General features: G+C 45.5%; 2 protein-coding genes across 4 annotated transcripts; one reads left to right on the forward strand and one right to left on the reverse strand.

Annotated features, from left to right (window-relative positions):
* Positions 1–1,226: 1,226 nt before the first annotated feature.
* LOC109637041 (heat shock protein beta-1) lies at positions 1,227–3,943 on the forward strand. Of its 2 annotated transcripts, none has more exons than XM_069523352.1 (4): positions 1,227–1,993; positions 2,364–2,427; positions 2,597–2,717; positions 3,235–3,943. In XM_069523352.1, the coding sequence occupies exons 1-4, from the start codon at positions 1,627–1,629 to the stop codon at positions 3,766–3,768; spliced, it is 1,086 nt and encodes a 361-aa protein (XP_069379453.1). In that variant the 5' UTR covers positions 1,227–1,626; the 3' UTR covers positions 3,769–3,943. The 2 variants fall into 2 exon arrangements, with proteins under 2 accessions (XP_069379453.1, XP_019954709.2); XM_020099150.2 differs by having other exon boundaries at positions 1,230–1,993; positions 3,241–3,943.
* Positions 3,944–4,629: 686 nt separating this feature from the next.
* hspb8 (heat shock protein b8) lies at positions 4,630–14,284 on the reverse strand. Of its 2 annotated transcripts, XM_020099325.2 has the most exons (4): positions 14,139–14,284; positions 13,539–13,982; positions 10,415–10,478; positions 4,630–6,323 (listed from the first exon to the last, which is right to left on the reverse strand). In XM_020099325.2, the coding sequence occupies exons 2-4, from the start codon at positions 13,963–13,965 to the stop codon at positions 6,149–6,151; spliced, it is 666 nt and encodes a 221-aa protein (XP_019954884.1). In that variant the 5' UTR covers positions 13,966–13,982; positions 14,139–14,284; the 3' UTR covers positions 4,630–6,148. The 2 variants fall into 2 exon arrangements, with proteins under 2 accessions (XP_019954884.1, XP_019954883.1); XM_020099324.2 differs by having other exon boundaries at positions 13,539–14,224.
* Between the last annotated feature and the right edge of the window lie 1,440 nt (positions 14,285–15,724).

A 15,724-nucleotide genomic window follows, 5' to 3' on the forward strand; every position in this document is an offset into this window, starting at 1 on the left:
GGAAAAAATCATCTTAAGTAATATTCTGAAGTATCGTATTCTCTTTATACACACAGTGTGGAATACCTGTCCCACATGTTGTCTCATATTCTCCATCACTGGTTTGATTTCCAGATGTGAAGGTCGCCTGATGCTTCACCGGATCTCCAGGGAGCTTCTCGGCCGCTCTGCCAGATAAAGTTCAGCTTCCGGCTTCGTGACTCTCCTCCACCTCCTGTCGGACTTCCTCTACCTGTACCGATCAACGCAACAAAATATATCACACGTGCTTTTTGAAAAACCGGAAAAAGGCAGTAAAACTTAGTTTTACTAAGTAGTCAGAAACAAACACAGGCGATGGTCACACACGGAGGCCGACACGAGTGTGGACGAGGTCTCACTTATTGTTATTATCATTATTGTTTCTTTTCCATCATCATCACCCACCCTTTTGGGATTGTAAGAAACCAACAGTCAAATCATTGTGAAACCACTGATTCAATCCAGAGCTTCAGTCTGTGATATTTGGTTTTATCAGGATCGCTTCGTGCTCTCAATCCAAACTAGTAGATTAAGATAATGTTGCAGGATCAATAACAATTGTCTCTCAGTTCATTAATCTAACTTTCCGTGCTCCATCTCTTCAGCGGCTGGAAAACTCTCAGCCACACAAACAGTGTTTATAGTTTCTCTTTGAGTGTCAGCACCACTGACCAAGTCTTGCAGCATGAAGCCTCATTGCTCTGTGGGCGTATGAGCCTCCAACACGAGCGGGGTGGAAATATCTAACGATGGTTAAAAAAAAAAAAGAGGAGCAGCAGCAGCAGAGAATCCCAGTTTAACCTCTGCAGCGTTTGCTACAGACAGAATCTGTGTGTCAGGCCTCGCACACAGTGTCAGAAACATCTGCTCAATCTGTTTTTGTGCTCCAGTGGACAGTACGCCAAGATCTCAGGGCACACTGCTCTAAAAATACAACTCTGACAAGTCTGTCACACTTGATAAAAGAGGGAACAACAATAATCCTGCAGAGCGAGAGAGAAATGGAGTGGAGGGGATCTTTGTGCACACGTGCCACTGAAATGTCTGCGATAACACAAGAAAGAGGAGTGTTCTCTCTCCCGGGCCGAGGTGTTTCATGCTCCAGACACACTGCTGTGTCCTGCGAGGGGTGAGACGCACGGGGGGGAGGAGGAGGAGGAGGCAGGATCACCGGCTCATGACGGGACGGAGGAGCCTGGTCACCGCTGACAGAATAGAGTTCACTGGGATGTGAGAAGCCTTCAGGCAGCAGATGCAACAGTTCAAACACAAGCTGCAGCCTCGGCCAACTGCTCGCTATTTGCCATCGCTGCCTCAAAAGTTATAAATACAACTAATTAGTCTGCAGGCGTCTGCGGGCCGACCCTCCCTCCACACCCATCACCTCATGCACACTCCCTTCTCACGGGATCGCCATGAGTGTTTAATATGTGCCAAAGCAGACGGGAGCGTTATATAAAGCCCCTCACCGCACTTCTCTTATCATTCCCTCACTGGCTAAGTCCAGTTTAATCGAGGAAATCTCCAAAAGTTACTTGAGGACCGTCGCCACAATAGTGCAGCTATTTTTCATCCTCTCCCAATTTGTCTTTTTTTCCTGCGAACATGAGTGAACAGGCCAAAACAGAGCTGTCATGTGGGGCGTATGGCAGCGGTGGCCCCTGGTACCCCCTGAGAAAATGGTGGCCGTCCAGCCGGCTTTTCAATCAGGACGTTGGCCTGCCGCCTCTCCTGGAGCCGGGGGACCCTTGGTGGATGAATGTGGACTGGCTCCAGAGGAGTTTGGCAGCCTCTGCTTGGCCGGCGTACGCGGCCGCTCCACTGTTTGTGCCTTACATCTCTGGGTCGATGCATCATCCCGGCCAGAAGATTAGCCAGGAGCAGTGCACGTGGAGGGTCGGCCTGGACCTGGCTCACTTCTCCCCCACCGAGATTTCTCTCAGCGTCAAAGATGGATTCCTGGAGGTTGGAGGTACAGAACATGGGCTCGCAGCTCTGTTGATTAAAGTTCACTTTATTAACATTGCTAATTACTTTTACAAAGAGGATAGTTTCTACTGTTGGATAAATATTAATAGCCTTATCTAATATTGTCATCTCAAAGAGAAACAGAGTTATCGAGATAGAGTTCTCTCACAGTTCACAGAATAAACCCCCCTGAAAACTGACGGAGAGGAAACCGAATGTAAGAAAATTAGAGAGCTGCTTAAATAATGTGCTCAGGGAAATTAAAATCACAGCTCTGTGGCAGAAATTAATTTCTGTGTTGAGTGGTTTTCTCAGTGTGGCTTGATTCCTCTGTGTCCTCACATTCCTCCCCATAAACGGTAATCCATCCCCAGGGAGACACGAGGAGCGGCGAGACGAGCATGGATTTATTGCCAGATGTTTTACACGGAAATACAGGTAAAGTAAACATGATATTAACCTGCCCGGCTATTTTAAACACGAGTCTGCAGCAGCGAGCGTCTGTCTCCAGCAGCATCTCATCTCTCGATGCTCACTGAGCTGAAAAGTCAAATATTACAAACATGAGTTTGAAGTGGATTTGTCAACATGACCCTGTCACTTTCAGGCTCCCGGCTGAAATTGATGCAACTAAAATCACGTCCACACTTTCTGTGGACGGTATCCTGACGGTGGAGGCTCCGGTCCCTGAAACCTCTGTTCCTGCTGCCATTATCATCCCTATAAAGGTGATAAGAAGTTGTTGTTCACATTAATACTAACAATCAGGGATTCTGAGACGTGCTTATTTACTTTCTTGCTGATGGTTTGATGGGATTGATCACACTTGTGTCCATACAGCTAGCAAAGATGACAAAAATTGTTTTTTTAGGTGATAAAGGCCGAAGCCAGCGTCTATGTGCTGTAAACAAAAACACGTTATCTTCCCTCGTCTGAGCGGAGAATCTCTTTCAGCTAACTAACTAATCTAGACCGACAATATCTCACAGTCATTATGGTCTTAGTCTTTTAAATGATGAAATATATGACCTGTTATTTCAACCTGCCTTTACAGCAAAACACGTTAAAGGGTTCATTTTGTTAAAAAATCTTTATACTGTAGATTTTTAATATCAAGCTCTGAACAAAAACTCCTACATGCATCTATGTCCATTTTCAGACTCGGTATTGAGTTAAAGCTGAGCTCACCTCTAATCATAAACACTAATTTCACTGCTGACATTTTATACATGTGAACACATGCAGGTGGAGGTGGAGGTGGAGGTGGCAGCTACCGGAGAGGAGGAGGAAAAACACGAGGAGGAAGAAACCCCTGAAACAGAGCCAGACAGCAGCAGAGAGCCAGAGGCCCCAGAGGTTCAGTCTGCGGAGGATCCTGTGGAGGAGGGTTCTGCAGCAGAGGTCCACGTTGACCAGGCCGACCCTGGCAGTGCCACAGCAGAGCCTCAGCAGGACGACGAGAGGGAACAGGAGGACACCCATGAAAAGCCAGCTGGAGAGTCCAACCCTTCAGTGTCAGCAGATGGCAACGGCACAGAGAGTCTTCAAGATTCCTCTAAGCAGGATGAAGCCATGGGACACCAGGAAATCCCTGATACAGACGCGTCCAAACAGCCGGAACACAAAGAACCAGCCGTGGGTGGAGAGATCCAGGTAATGTCGGGCTCAGCAGAGGAGATCACCCAGCCCGAGGAGCTGGAGCCGGGCAAAAGTCCACTGAGCGAGGTCCCGAGCCAGGAGCTGGAGGCTCCCGACACAAAACAAGAGCAGACCGAGTAGACAGACACAACAGAGCATCGCTCAAATGCTGCACACACTAACACAACACTAACACAACACTGACACAGCCTGCACTGCTCGCCTGCAGCATCAGGTCTGAGGATGCCTTTTATTCAAAACAGCCAAATAACTGCCGTCTTTGGAGCTCCAATAAAGCAACAGCATGTGAAAATGAGTTTGTGTCATTATGTCTTCATGTGTTTACATCCACAGCCTCTCAATTCTCACCTGAACTGCAGGAGAGTTAGAAAGCGACGGATCATCATGTTCACAATTACCTGAGTTTAAACAGATGAATTATCATGTTGTTTCAGCTGAGAGGCTCTGACATTCATCAGATACTGTAGGTTTGCACAGCTGCTTGGTGCGTTAGTCACTTCTCTACACGAGCAACATGCCAGAGGACACGCTGGCACGCTTCCAATTATGCCGTTGCCACGGCAACACAGTCCACACGTATGATCTAATACCAATAAATACAGTGTATGTGAGCGGCTGGCACCGAAACACAGAGCAGCGCCTTCGCACATTTGTTGACGCCGCAGCAGAAAGTTTGGAAACTTTTTTTAAAAATTCAAAGTGATCATCCTTCTGACTCCAACACAAAGAGGAGATTACTTTATTTTGCGTCACTCAACATGCGATGGAACTGCCCCAATTTTTTTTTTTTTGCAGCCACTTTCAAAAGCTCTGGCAAGTTTGTTCGGCCCATTCTGCAGAACACAGCATCAAGCTCTCCGCTAATCCGCCGCTCAAATCCTTCTGTTATCCAACAATACGACCGCAGCCTCCCCGGATCCCTGGAACCCGGCCCGCGAGTGGCACGGTTCTCAATTAAAAAACCAAAAAACCAAACAGATGTTAAGACACATGGAGACACTGGCTGGTCATTTTTTATTGCATCAGCCGATACAAAGACATCAACAGATAAAAGAAGGCAGGAAGAAAAAAAAAAACGTCTTTGGCAAACATGTCCGCTCCGACAATCATGCAACCATCTTTCTGAATTCTCACATACAAAAAAAAGAAAAAATCCAAACATGTTGCAAAAACCTGCAACAGTTGTTTAACATCTATAATGAATTGGTACATATTAAAGTATATTTACAATACACTTTGGTAGAACACAGTATTAATGTACACAATTCACCCTCTACTCAAGCCACAGAACGTCTCTCCAGTGGAAGTGACTAAAGGGTCAAACCGTGGTAGATCTGAGTAAATAAAGGCACTTTTGATATTTTGGATCTTCGGGTTCCCAGAAAACATGAAACCTGACGCTGAAACTCATGTTTACCAAACCAGCTGGTCTGTGATCATTTCGTAACAAAGGAAATCGTTGGGATGAAACAGAACCAAGGACCTAAAGTCATCGAGTCCCGCTTCGGGGAACAGAATTTAAATCATCGGATAATCAATTTGCAGCTATTTTAAAGCAACACTGTGCAGCTTTTACTGAGCGACAGCGCCCTCTGCAGCCACACGTGGTTAGATTCTGCTGGGCTCCGAGTCCAGGTAAATTTTCAGCGGATCAGACGATCACAAACCAGTTGACGTACGATGAACGTGGAGGATTTTTCTTGCCCCCGAGAAAGATTCTTGAGAAAAGAGACGATTCTCATAAGAAAAATTACAACATTGGACATTTGTTCTAAAACCTAAAACAAACAGATCATCTTTTCATGACGAATGGCGTGAACCTTCCAGAACGCAGGTTTCTACGTGAACGAAGCATCGATCGTCTACCGAGAATTAACCAAATTTTCCAACTTAAAGCAACACCATGTATCTTTTACTGCAGAACAGCGCCCTCTACAGCCACACCTGGTGATTCACTCTGTGCATAGTGCTGCTGTAAGCAGATAAACCGTTTGAGTCGATTTCTTTGAGCAGAAGAGTCACGAAAAAATAACTGGTTCCATTTTCTACGTGATGAATCTTTGTTTTAATCGTAAAAGTAAATGAAATGTCTTCATGTCTGAAGGCGTCACCTTTAAGATACTTTTCTATTTTGATTTTATGCACAAAACTATTAACTGAGAAAACAATCAGCAGATTAATCAACAATGAAAAGAATTGTTTTAGCTGCAGCTCTAAAGTGACGGAGAATTTCATTTGGGATAAAAAAAAAAAAAGTCTGTTGCATTTCCATTAGCTAGAAGATGAGGCTGTTCTTTGTTAAGGCTTGTAAAAATGTTTTCTACACTGAACTCTTGCAGCTTTAACACGAACAATAGGACTTTACTTTATCCATGTAAAGTAAACTTTGCATATTTTACATCCAGGTTTGTAACAACATGAAGCTGAAGGCCACAAATTTCATATCAAACTTGAAACTGATGGTGCGGGTTGATCTGTCGTCTCAGTCAAACGTCGGGGTTCAGACCACGGGGGCCTCTTGGGGCCTGGAGATCTCCACCTCCGGCGTTTCGCCACCCTGGGGGCCCTCGCCACAGAAGAGGTGATACGGCGGCGTCTGTCGGGCTTCGATGATGAGGACGCCCTCGGGGGACAGAGAGGCGAACACTGCCAGAGGGTCCACGTCTAGCGGGATCCTGGTCAAACAGAGGAGGAGGGAGATGAGTTTACGAGTTTTATGCAAAGGGGACGCCAGAAATTTTCATTGTGGAAAGACTGTAAGCTGCTGTTTGTGTTCAGAATGTGGGAGGAACCAGATAAGAGCAATGATGAAAAGGAAACAGCCTCGAGGAAACAGTTACATTCGTTGTTGGAGGTCATGAAAAAGCCTGTGTGATATTTCTCTGTAAGAGCTGCTGTGCAAACACTGTTAAATGCTGGGATTTGTCTTTATTGACACTTTGTCAATAGCCATAAACAGCCTCCAGCCGGATTATTCCTGCGCTGTACGTCTGGAAGACAGAAAAGAAATGACTTGGCTCAGGATTTAGACTTGTTATTAAAAACTGTTCACCCTGTCCCTCTCGCCTCGCGCTCGTTTTTTAACTCACACAAAAAAAAAAAACCATCTCTCACACAGGAGTGAGCTGAAAGCCATCAGGAGTTTTCATTAAAAATCCTGCAGCTCTGCGACAAAGACGAGGGAAAGTAAACACGCAGTCGATGGAGGTGTGAAGCCTAATTCCAATTAATGCGAGTGTCTGTCTGCAGAACTTTAATGTTTGGTGTAAACCTAATCTGCTGCTCTCATCTGCCACAGGGACAACACCTCATTTGGTGTCAGGGATTTCTATATATATTTTTTTTTTTTAACTTGTGAACTTTTTGACATTTCTCCTGCTGAATATGTTATCTGGTAATTTCCAGTGAGATAATTGTCTCCTGAAACCTGCAGGAAAACACAAAGTAGAATTTCATTTAACCGTATCAGAGACGAGACATAAAGATGGACGACGTGACGGCTCCCAGAAAGTGAAGGCAAATCTGATGGCTGGCTACAATACTGATCATGAACCCTGCCTCATCCATGTTAGCAGACGGGATATGGACCAAACTAACAAAGCACCAAAGATGGCGGCGTTCGTACCTGGGATATTTTAGCTGCATTTCTGAATAGTGACAGGAAGTGGAGCTGAGTCGTCCATCTTAATTTACAGTCTATGAACAATATACATGTTAGAACCCAGGATATTCTACAATCTTAAATTAGCGACTGTTATTTGATTTTCAAGTTCATATTGAGCTTTTCACTATAACAGATTGAGAATCGTATCAGCGCACACACACACACACACACACACACTCGCCAGACAATGTGACCAAATATGGGTATAGTGGGTTTTCTGTGTGAGCAGCCAAGTGTCTCTGGGAGTTAATATAAACACCAGGCTGCTCAGAGCAGGAGACTGTGGGTCTACCCCACATTTAATTAGAGACGACTCTCCGCTGGTTTCCCACTCAGCTGAGAAACACAAATCAAATGGGACTGACTGAAATCCTCAGAGACACACAGGGAGGTCAGGTCTGTGTGTGTGTGTGTGTGTGTGTGTGTGTGTGTGTGTGTGTGTGGGGTCAGATATCACGGACAGTGTCTCAGTGAGCTTTAAATGTCCCCGTCAACAACTACCTTCAGACCCGAGGTCAAAAAGAAGAGAGGGGAAAAAGTGAGGAACGACTTGGGACAGAAAAATCCAACAGCGATGCCCCGAACCTAACATGGCTAGATATGCTGAAGGGGGCATAGAAAAAAAAAACCTGTAGCAATAATAGAAATACAACTGTAGGATGACAGTTAATCTAATTTAGATTAGACCAATACGACACATGCAGAGTCGTGGTGCAGGTTGTTCGTCTCTGAAAATGTCCTTTTGAAGCCACAGGGTGAGGCAGGGAGGGTGGAGGAGGGTGGAGGAGGGTCAGCAGCACTCAAATATTTAAAGTCCCATCTGCTAACATGGAGGAGGTGGGGTTTTTGATCTATACTGCAGCCAGCCACCAGGGGGCGATGAAGATGATTTGCGTTCACTTTTAGGAGCCTTCGTGTTGTCCAACTTTATTTACAGTGTATGTGCCATGAGCTAGTACAGCTAATACCGTGGAATACATCTTGAGCTATTATTTGATGTTGGTGTGAGCCAGCATTCATCTAGAAGTTTTTTTTTTTTTAATCTCACACACACACGTCCCCTCCCCTCCCCCTCCCCCTCCCTTCAAGGAGCCAATTGCTGCGAAGCAAAGTTGGCTCCTTCTGACAAAGTCAAATCCCTCAGCCGCCACATTACCTGGGACTCCAGCAGAAACCTTATCTGTTCTGCTCGGGGAGTTTATTTACCTCTCGCCAGCGCACATTTTATCTCAGACATCGATTTTGTACGGCTGCCAAAACACTGTCCAAAATGTTTCTCCCTGCAGAGACGGCGAGGCTCAGCCAGACGGGACAGTGTGTGTGTGTGTGTGTGTGTGTTTAACACATCACCCGTATGCTCGGTCCCACACACTGAGTCGGCCCACACGTCTGTTTCTGCTCCCGTCACACATACGACACAACAAACCTGCAGACGAGCGACGTGACCTTGAGTCTGAGAAGTTACACTTTGAGCCCGAAACGGACTTCCGCAATTTATTTGGTTAATAAATGACATAATTCTTCTCACTTGTATTTGATCAAAGTTCAACAGAAACTCTGGAACTCGTTGTTTTTTTGTCATCAACTGTTTCGACTTTTCAGGAGAATCTACAAACTTAATCTGTTAATCCGGTTTCCTCTGACGCTGTCGAACCCGTTGTTGCTGTGGCGGGAACATTTATTCATAATGTACTCGAGTAAACACTGGAAGTATTTGTGTTTTTATGCTGCTACTCTTTTCCAGTGGGTTAAATATCTGTACTTTTTAATGCCGCTACACTTATTTGACATACTGTATAAGTAAATACATATATTTATACAAACAGTGTGTTTATATTATAATATGTCTTATAAATAACAGTATGAATGGTTGCAAGTTCCACTCAAACAAACAACAAGAGATAAAATATAACCACATAATAATATGACCTATTCTGACGAGGACCTTTACCTTGTAAGGAACGTTGCTGATAGTACTTCGGTACTTTAACTTAAGGTTGTTTTCTTAGTTAACTAAAATAGTTTAATCAATAAAATATCTGAAAACACGTTCTACTCACTCCCAGGGTGTCACCTTCAAACTGAAATGTGAACAGCTCAAACACTTTTCAGCATTCTGGCTTAAAACCATAAAATGAAACACGTGTGGCTGCGTTACGGATTATTGAGAATATTATCGAGGTTAAAAACTAAACCTAATAAACTCATTCGTTTGTTTTTGTTGCTCGTGGCTGATGATTGTGACTTTTATTACCTTCGGGTTAAATCACTGTAAACTCTATAAAGTGATTAAGTTTGTTGCTGAAATCTGCAAAAAGAACAAACAGAATAGAAAAGTAAAGCTCGGCCACGTCGGCCTGCTCCGTACTCTTTATCTCTCTCTCTCTCTCTCATAGTCGCTGGATTTGTGTATTGAGGGCAGTTATTTATACATGACCCCTCCCTCCTCCTCCTCCACCCCCCCCTCCCTCTGTGCGTTCCCTCCGTCGGTGGTTTTAGGTTTTGCTCTGCTCAGGAGCACAGGCCTCATCTGGAGCCTCTCCAATTAAAAGGATTGTGAAATGTCCAGCGCAGTGCTGACTAATTAGCCAATAGGAAATGAGTGACGCTCCAGCGAGACGGCGATTCACACCAGCGATTAAGACGCTGTTTGAAGTCCTCCCACTGCCCAATTAGAGCGGGCGGAGGCGGAGGGAGAGTCGGGAAGGTTGTGGAAACTTCTCTGGCCCGTGGGGCTCGGGTGACTTAACGAGACGAGCACAGAACTTATCCGTGCAGAGACTCCTCCAGGATTCTGGAGTTAGAAAGTTACAACGTCTCCGCTGGTAAAAGTTTGTAGCAGGTTTTGATTGGACGGTTTGTTTCGTCCAATCAGAGCTGATGCGACTCAGAAGAATCCAAATTATAAAGTAAGAGACGCACTATTGACGTCCACATTCTTATTAAGAGATAAATACGTTTATAATGAAGTTATATTTCTTATTATTTAGGGTCGATGGACAATCAGAACATCTTATTGTTCGACCTGGAACGTGGGCGTAGAGAAGATGAAAGCCCTTTCAGAAGAAAACACTGTTCTCAGTGACCTCAGATGATACTCACTGTATCTTCTTTGTGAAATTCTTTGTCACTATTCCTCCTTCTTCCTGCTTCTCCTCGTGTTTCCCTGTTTGGAAACAAAAACCATGTGTTAATAAGTGAGCGAGGAACTTCAGAGGACTTCAGAGATTGTTGAAGTTTAACATATACTTATATATATATAAGTATCTTTATATGGATCATTTACTGCATATCTACAACTATGACTCCTCGAATTGAGGCCGAGTAATAAAACTTTATCATTAATTATCACAATATCATTTTCATCAGTAGCAACGTGACAAAGGTTCAGTATCCACTGAAAAAAAACTGTTTACCAACTTTAAGAATGACGTCAATGGGTGACACACAAGTGGATTCAAATTCAACAGATTGAAGTTATCAGTTATTAACAAAACTTCAAGTCGTGAATCATTTTCTTTCTCGTGCATTAGGTCAGTGAGGACGTCTTTTATATGATCACGGAGCTGAAATTTATCGAATCGGTTTATTAAGTGTTAAGTGTTAAGTTTATTAAGTTCAAAACTTTCCCTCTGGAGCAAAAATGAGTGTTTAAAATATTTGAAAATCGTCGACTCTACGTTGAATCTTTTCAAACGGCTCCGTCGAGGACGTCCGTGAACAAAGACGTAACTGAGATCAAAAAACAGACTTCATCTTCTCCCTGTTGCTCAATCACAGCCGTGATTCAGAGACGTGACGGGCGTGTTGCTCTGAACATGTTGAAATGATTAGACATTATTCCCGTCAAGAGTTTCTTCTGCAGAAACACTCTGATCTGAAGCAGCTCTCCCTGGACACCCCCCCCCCCCCCTCCCCTCCTCCGTCTCTGTTTATGGCTGTTCCATCTCTCGGACTCGCTCGCAGCTGCTCCGGAGCTGCTAAATGTCAACTCCACTGCCGGCAGCGTGGCCCGCCCCACCCCTCCGACCCCGTGTTGGACTATGCGCTACCTTATACCCCCCCGGTGGACTCCACCAGAGCTCCAGGGAGGACGGAGCTAAGATCACCGGTGAAGTCATGACAATAATATGAAAACCCGATCACGACTCCAGATGTAGATCTGCTCGTTTAGGTGTTTGGTGAATAACGATCGTCGGTTGGAGAGCAGGCGCTGCTGCTCCTTCTTTTCAGATCTCTTACGCCATAGATGCCAAATTCCAGATGCTCTGCGTAATACTGTGACTTCTGGAAGCAGAGGGGGGGGGGACTCACCGTGATGGATGAGCCGTTCTGTCCGTTCGAGAATCAAGGACGGACCTGAAGTTTTCAGATGAGCGTGAAGCTTTTCTGATATTTCTGACTGTGACGTGAGGAAGTAAATGTTTCGTGTTGAACAAAGTAGTTTTGTTTTTCTTGTGAGAACAGTCTCAAGTCTCGAGGATGAAAACTTAGCAATCAACAATCAGAAACACCTCACGTTGTTCACCCTTCCCCCGCAACATCAACGTCAACACACCGGCCTAAGCTAACATTACCCTTCACTCCGGTGGCAACAAACCCGCTATGTAGCTCTGGCAGCACTAAACGTCAACCTACAGTTAGCTAGCAGCAACCTAACGCAACAACAATACGTCTGAAACCGCACGGTCGAAGTGAGGCTGTATTTTCACGAGAGGGGATTGTGACACCAGGACGATACCCAACGCTAGCACTGGCCCGCGACGCTTGTTTGAGCCTGTTTTTGTGTTTTGTCTCCTCTGGACGGAGATGTTTGGTAAAACGAAAGCCGTGTAGACAGAGGAGAACGTTTACGTTCTAAAAAGAATATCTGCAGTAGTGGAGGCGTGAGAAGGTGCTTGGTGATATGCACGACGTCATCTGAAATGATTCGGGGCCTTAAAGAGAAACTTCCGCTCGAACACGTCGTGTTCAGATGTTTAAACCTCAGAGTCTATTGTCGTGTTTCATCGTTTATCATTTTCAGAGTTGATCCGGTGACACAGTGATGGTCACTGTAGATTTAACCATCTCTCCGTCAGACACGACCGAATGCTTCTCTGTGGGTTCCTGTGCTGAACGGCTCAAACAGGCTGGTGTCACGCTCCCTGTCCCACTTTTAGAAACAAGGGTCGAGTCACCGTGGCAGGCCAGCTCAACATGGCGCTGACTGAATCACACAACTGGCATACCAACAATGTGTTTATAAAAAACCCTGCGTCCTCTGTGCCCTCCACAGCCCCGGGGATCCCTGCACTTCAGCGTCCAAAGCACTGAGGAATGTGGAGCTGTGAGGAAGCAGTTCCTACAACCTGCTCACATGAAAAGAGGCCGAGTTCGGACGTGACACCGGTGGAGAAGGGTGCTGGCTGCACACGGGTCGCTGGGTGACGTCCTATTTCCAGAACATTCTCCTTGGTGTTTAATGACCGGCGGGCGACTCCTCTTATTGTAAACAGAGCCTGTTGTCACGGGCCTGGCCTTAAATCTAAATCGAGCTCATGGACGTCTGAGGGAATGATTCTCCAGGAATTTGAAACAGGTGTCTAAGCTTGAGGATCTGCCTGCCAACCGGCCCCAGTCCCGGAAATCTGTCCAGCTCGTCCACATCGAGACGCGTTATTACCGAGACCACGTGACACCACGGAGAATTTCATCGTACCGACTCACGCCGGCTTCCAAAGTGGAAGAGAGGCTTCTTTTCTTAAGACAAAGAAAGATGATTGTGTGTTTGTAAAAATTAAACTTGAATCCTAAGATGTCGCTGTCAAATTCTTATGACAATGAAATTTAACAGTTTAACCATAAACTTCACAGCAAATAAATAAAAAGAAAACTTAAATACAGCCGAGTTTATAGAACTTGAATTAATTAATCTGTTTTGGCCTAAAAGGTTTAAAGATATTGAGTCTAAAGAAGAAAAGCAGAACACAACTAATAAAAACAAACCATGTGCATTTTCTATTGATTTTCTATGAACTATATAATATATAAAGTAAACAGTAGAGTTCTTCTAAACTCTGAAGCTGTGACCTCAGTGTTTCAGTGTAACAACACTTCTAAAGGGACTTTGAGCTGCAGGTGTTTTTCAACGAGCTCTTTAAATAAAGTGTTTCTCAGTTTGACTTGAATCTCTGAAGTTTCCTGAAGAACAAAGTCACGAGATGAACTCCAGCTCTGAACTCACCTGACACTTCAACAAACCCGTCTCTCGTTTTCACGTTTAGTTCCTCTGGTTTGAAGCTGTGCACGTTCACGCACACTTTCCACGGCTCCCCCCCGGCGCTGCCGGCTCCTGCCGCGGCCGGGGAGGTGGGTGAGCTCCGGGGGGAGGCCTCTCCGTACCGGCTCGTGTAGACCGCGGGGCCTCCGGTGGAATGACGCGCGGGGAAACCGGAGCGTAACGTGGAGCTGAAGGGCGACGAGCTCAGGCGGGTGCTGAGCCGGCCCGGTCGAGCCCAGCCCGGCCAGTCCATCGCCAGGTCGTCGGGGAACGGAGGGATCCCGAAGTCATCCTCCATGAACCGGGAGGCGAGCTGCTCCCTGAACGGAGACTGATCCCGGAACGGAGACTCTCCAAATGGATCCCGAGGAAACCTCTGCCGGCTCCCCATCGTGTAGAAGTCTCCCTCTGCCATGAGTTCAACACCAAGAGGAACAAGTTTGTCTCTTTCTTTTTAAACAAAAACAAACCTTCAACTCAAACTTTTCCCTTTTTTCTGTTAAATCAAAAACTCCCTGCGCCTTTGTTTATCTCTTTTGGATGAGGCGCATCACCATTACGCACCGGTCTCCTGTCGATCCAACAACAAACTCCACAGTGAACACGAACTTTCTGAGCCTCTCACTTGAACTGGTGTGTTTCCTGCTGGAGGAGGGTTTTATACTGGGCCCTGTTTCCCACAGGGTGAGTCGGTGCCGTGTCGGGAAAGAGCTGGGAGGGTCTGGAGCGCACACTGCAAAACCCATCCACCAGAGAAGTAAAAATAAAGTTTCAAAAAACTTTACAGAATCAAAAATAGGATCGAAAAAATCCACTCATTCCATTTGATAACAACTTCCCTCGTGTGAATTTGCGTGAAAACAAAAATTAAAACAGTTGAATTAGGACGAGAGGACTTGTTGATTTTAGTTTTGCAGTGTAGAAGCAAAGCCCAGCCTCCCTGAGGCCAAATAAAGTCCCCGTGCGCACGAGCCTCGTGCACAGTTGGAGCTCAGTGACTCACTTTGTCTTTAATAGAAAATAACGCAGAGCTTCGCTGATGTCACAGAGCGAATAAAACAGAACAACTGCTCAGGTTTGTGGGCGTGGCCTCTGTTTGCTGAGGTAAACAAGTAAACAAGAGCGTCTTCATCAGGGGCGGATCCCGGGGGGGGGGGGGGTCTTCTATATAAACCACATGTATGAAGAGTTAAATGTGTTTGATCATGGACACCTCCTGTAGATAAACCAGGCGGGATGATCACAATGTTTTCCAACTTCACTCTGCACAATAAAAAAAAAGAAAAAAAGACCAGTGACAGGATGTGAGCACTTCAGGAGCCAATCAGATTTCAGCTGGGGCTAGTGCCCCCCCCCCCCTGGATCCGCCCCTGGTTTCCATCAGCTTCCAGAACATAACACAAGAACGAGTTGTCATTTTATTCAGAACATGAGTTTATTGAGCTTAATCTGAACACGCACGTGGAGGGGCATCATGGGGGACAATTCAATTTCCAGGCGACACATTATTACGACGTGAAGTTCACACTGACATCAGAAAACATGTGACAGCATGAAAAAAACATTTGCCTCTGCTTTACGCGCCCTCGTATGGAAATAAGTGGAGAGGGTGCGTTGTTAAACACCGAAACACTGGATCACTATTGCTGTATGACTGTTGTTATTGTACGTTTTAAAATAACAGAAGACGTGATCAGAGGGATCTTATACACAAACACATCTACAGTCAGCTGATCGACGCCCAACTGGCGTCTGTCTCGTTTCCCGACACCACGGGTCAACGTGTCGACATTTGAACACCCGGCGACGCCCCGAATCACATTCTGCAAATCAAATCATCACAGCTTTCGTATAACTTATACAGTGCAGACGCATATTTACATCATAGTAATATTTAAAATCCTTATGCACAACACGTGATGTAAACTGTACATTGTGTGGCGGTAGAGGGGCGTCGGTGCCCGAGTCATGAACACGACTGCACAAATCATCCGCTGGCACCTCGTCATCGCTCCGTGACACGAGTCGTCGTGAGTTTAGAGTTTTGTGCCGAGATCCTCTTCCAGCGTCGTACCTCCCTCATTCATCCACTTTAGTTGACATTCAGGGAAATAAGCCGAGAGGATTGAGGTGCATAGAGAGCAGTCGGT

The sequence above is a fragment of the Paralichthys olivaceus genome, chromosome 4 (assembly GCF_024713975.1).
Source record: "Paralichthys olivaceus isolate ysfri-2021 chromosome 4, ASM2471397v2, whole genome shotgun sequence".
NCBI lineage: Eukaryota > Metazoa > Chordata > Actinopteri > Pleuronectiformes > Paralichthyidae > Paralichthys > Paralichthys olivaceus.

What these genes read in the sequence shown, in the direction of transcription:
- LOC109637041 (XM_069523352.1), top strand. Translation starts at nt 1,627, where the DNA reads ATGAGTGAACAGGCCAAAACAGAGCTGTCATGTGGGGCGTATGGCAGC. An exon ending in TGGATTCCTGGAGGTTGGAG is followed by an intron (nt 1,994 to 2,363) that starts GTACAGAACATG and finishes ATCCATCCCCAG; the next exon opens with GGAGACACGAGGAGCGGCGA. An exon ending in CCATTATCATCCCTATAAAG is followed by an intron (nt 2,718 to 3,234) that starts GTGATAAGAAGT and finishes GAACACATGCAG; the next exon opens with GTGGAGGTGGAGGTGGAGGT.
- hspb8 (XM_020099324.2), bottom strand. Translation starts at nt 13,989, where the DNA reads ATGGCAGAGGGAGACTTCTACACGATGGGGAGCCGGCAGAGGTTTCCT. An exon ending in CGGGTTTGTTGAAGTGTCAG is followed by an intron (nt 10,479 to 13,538) that starts GTGAGTTCAGAG and finishes GTTTCCAAACAG; the next exon opens with GGAAACACGAGGAGAAGCAG. An exon ending in AATTTCACAAAGAAGATACA is followed by an intron (nt 6,324 to 10,414) that starts GTGAGTATCATC and finishes CTGTTTGACCAG; the next exon opens with GATCCCGCTAGACGTGGACC.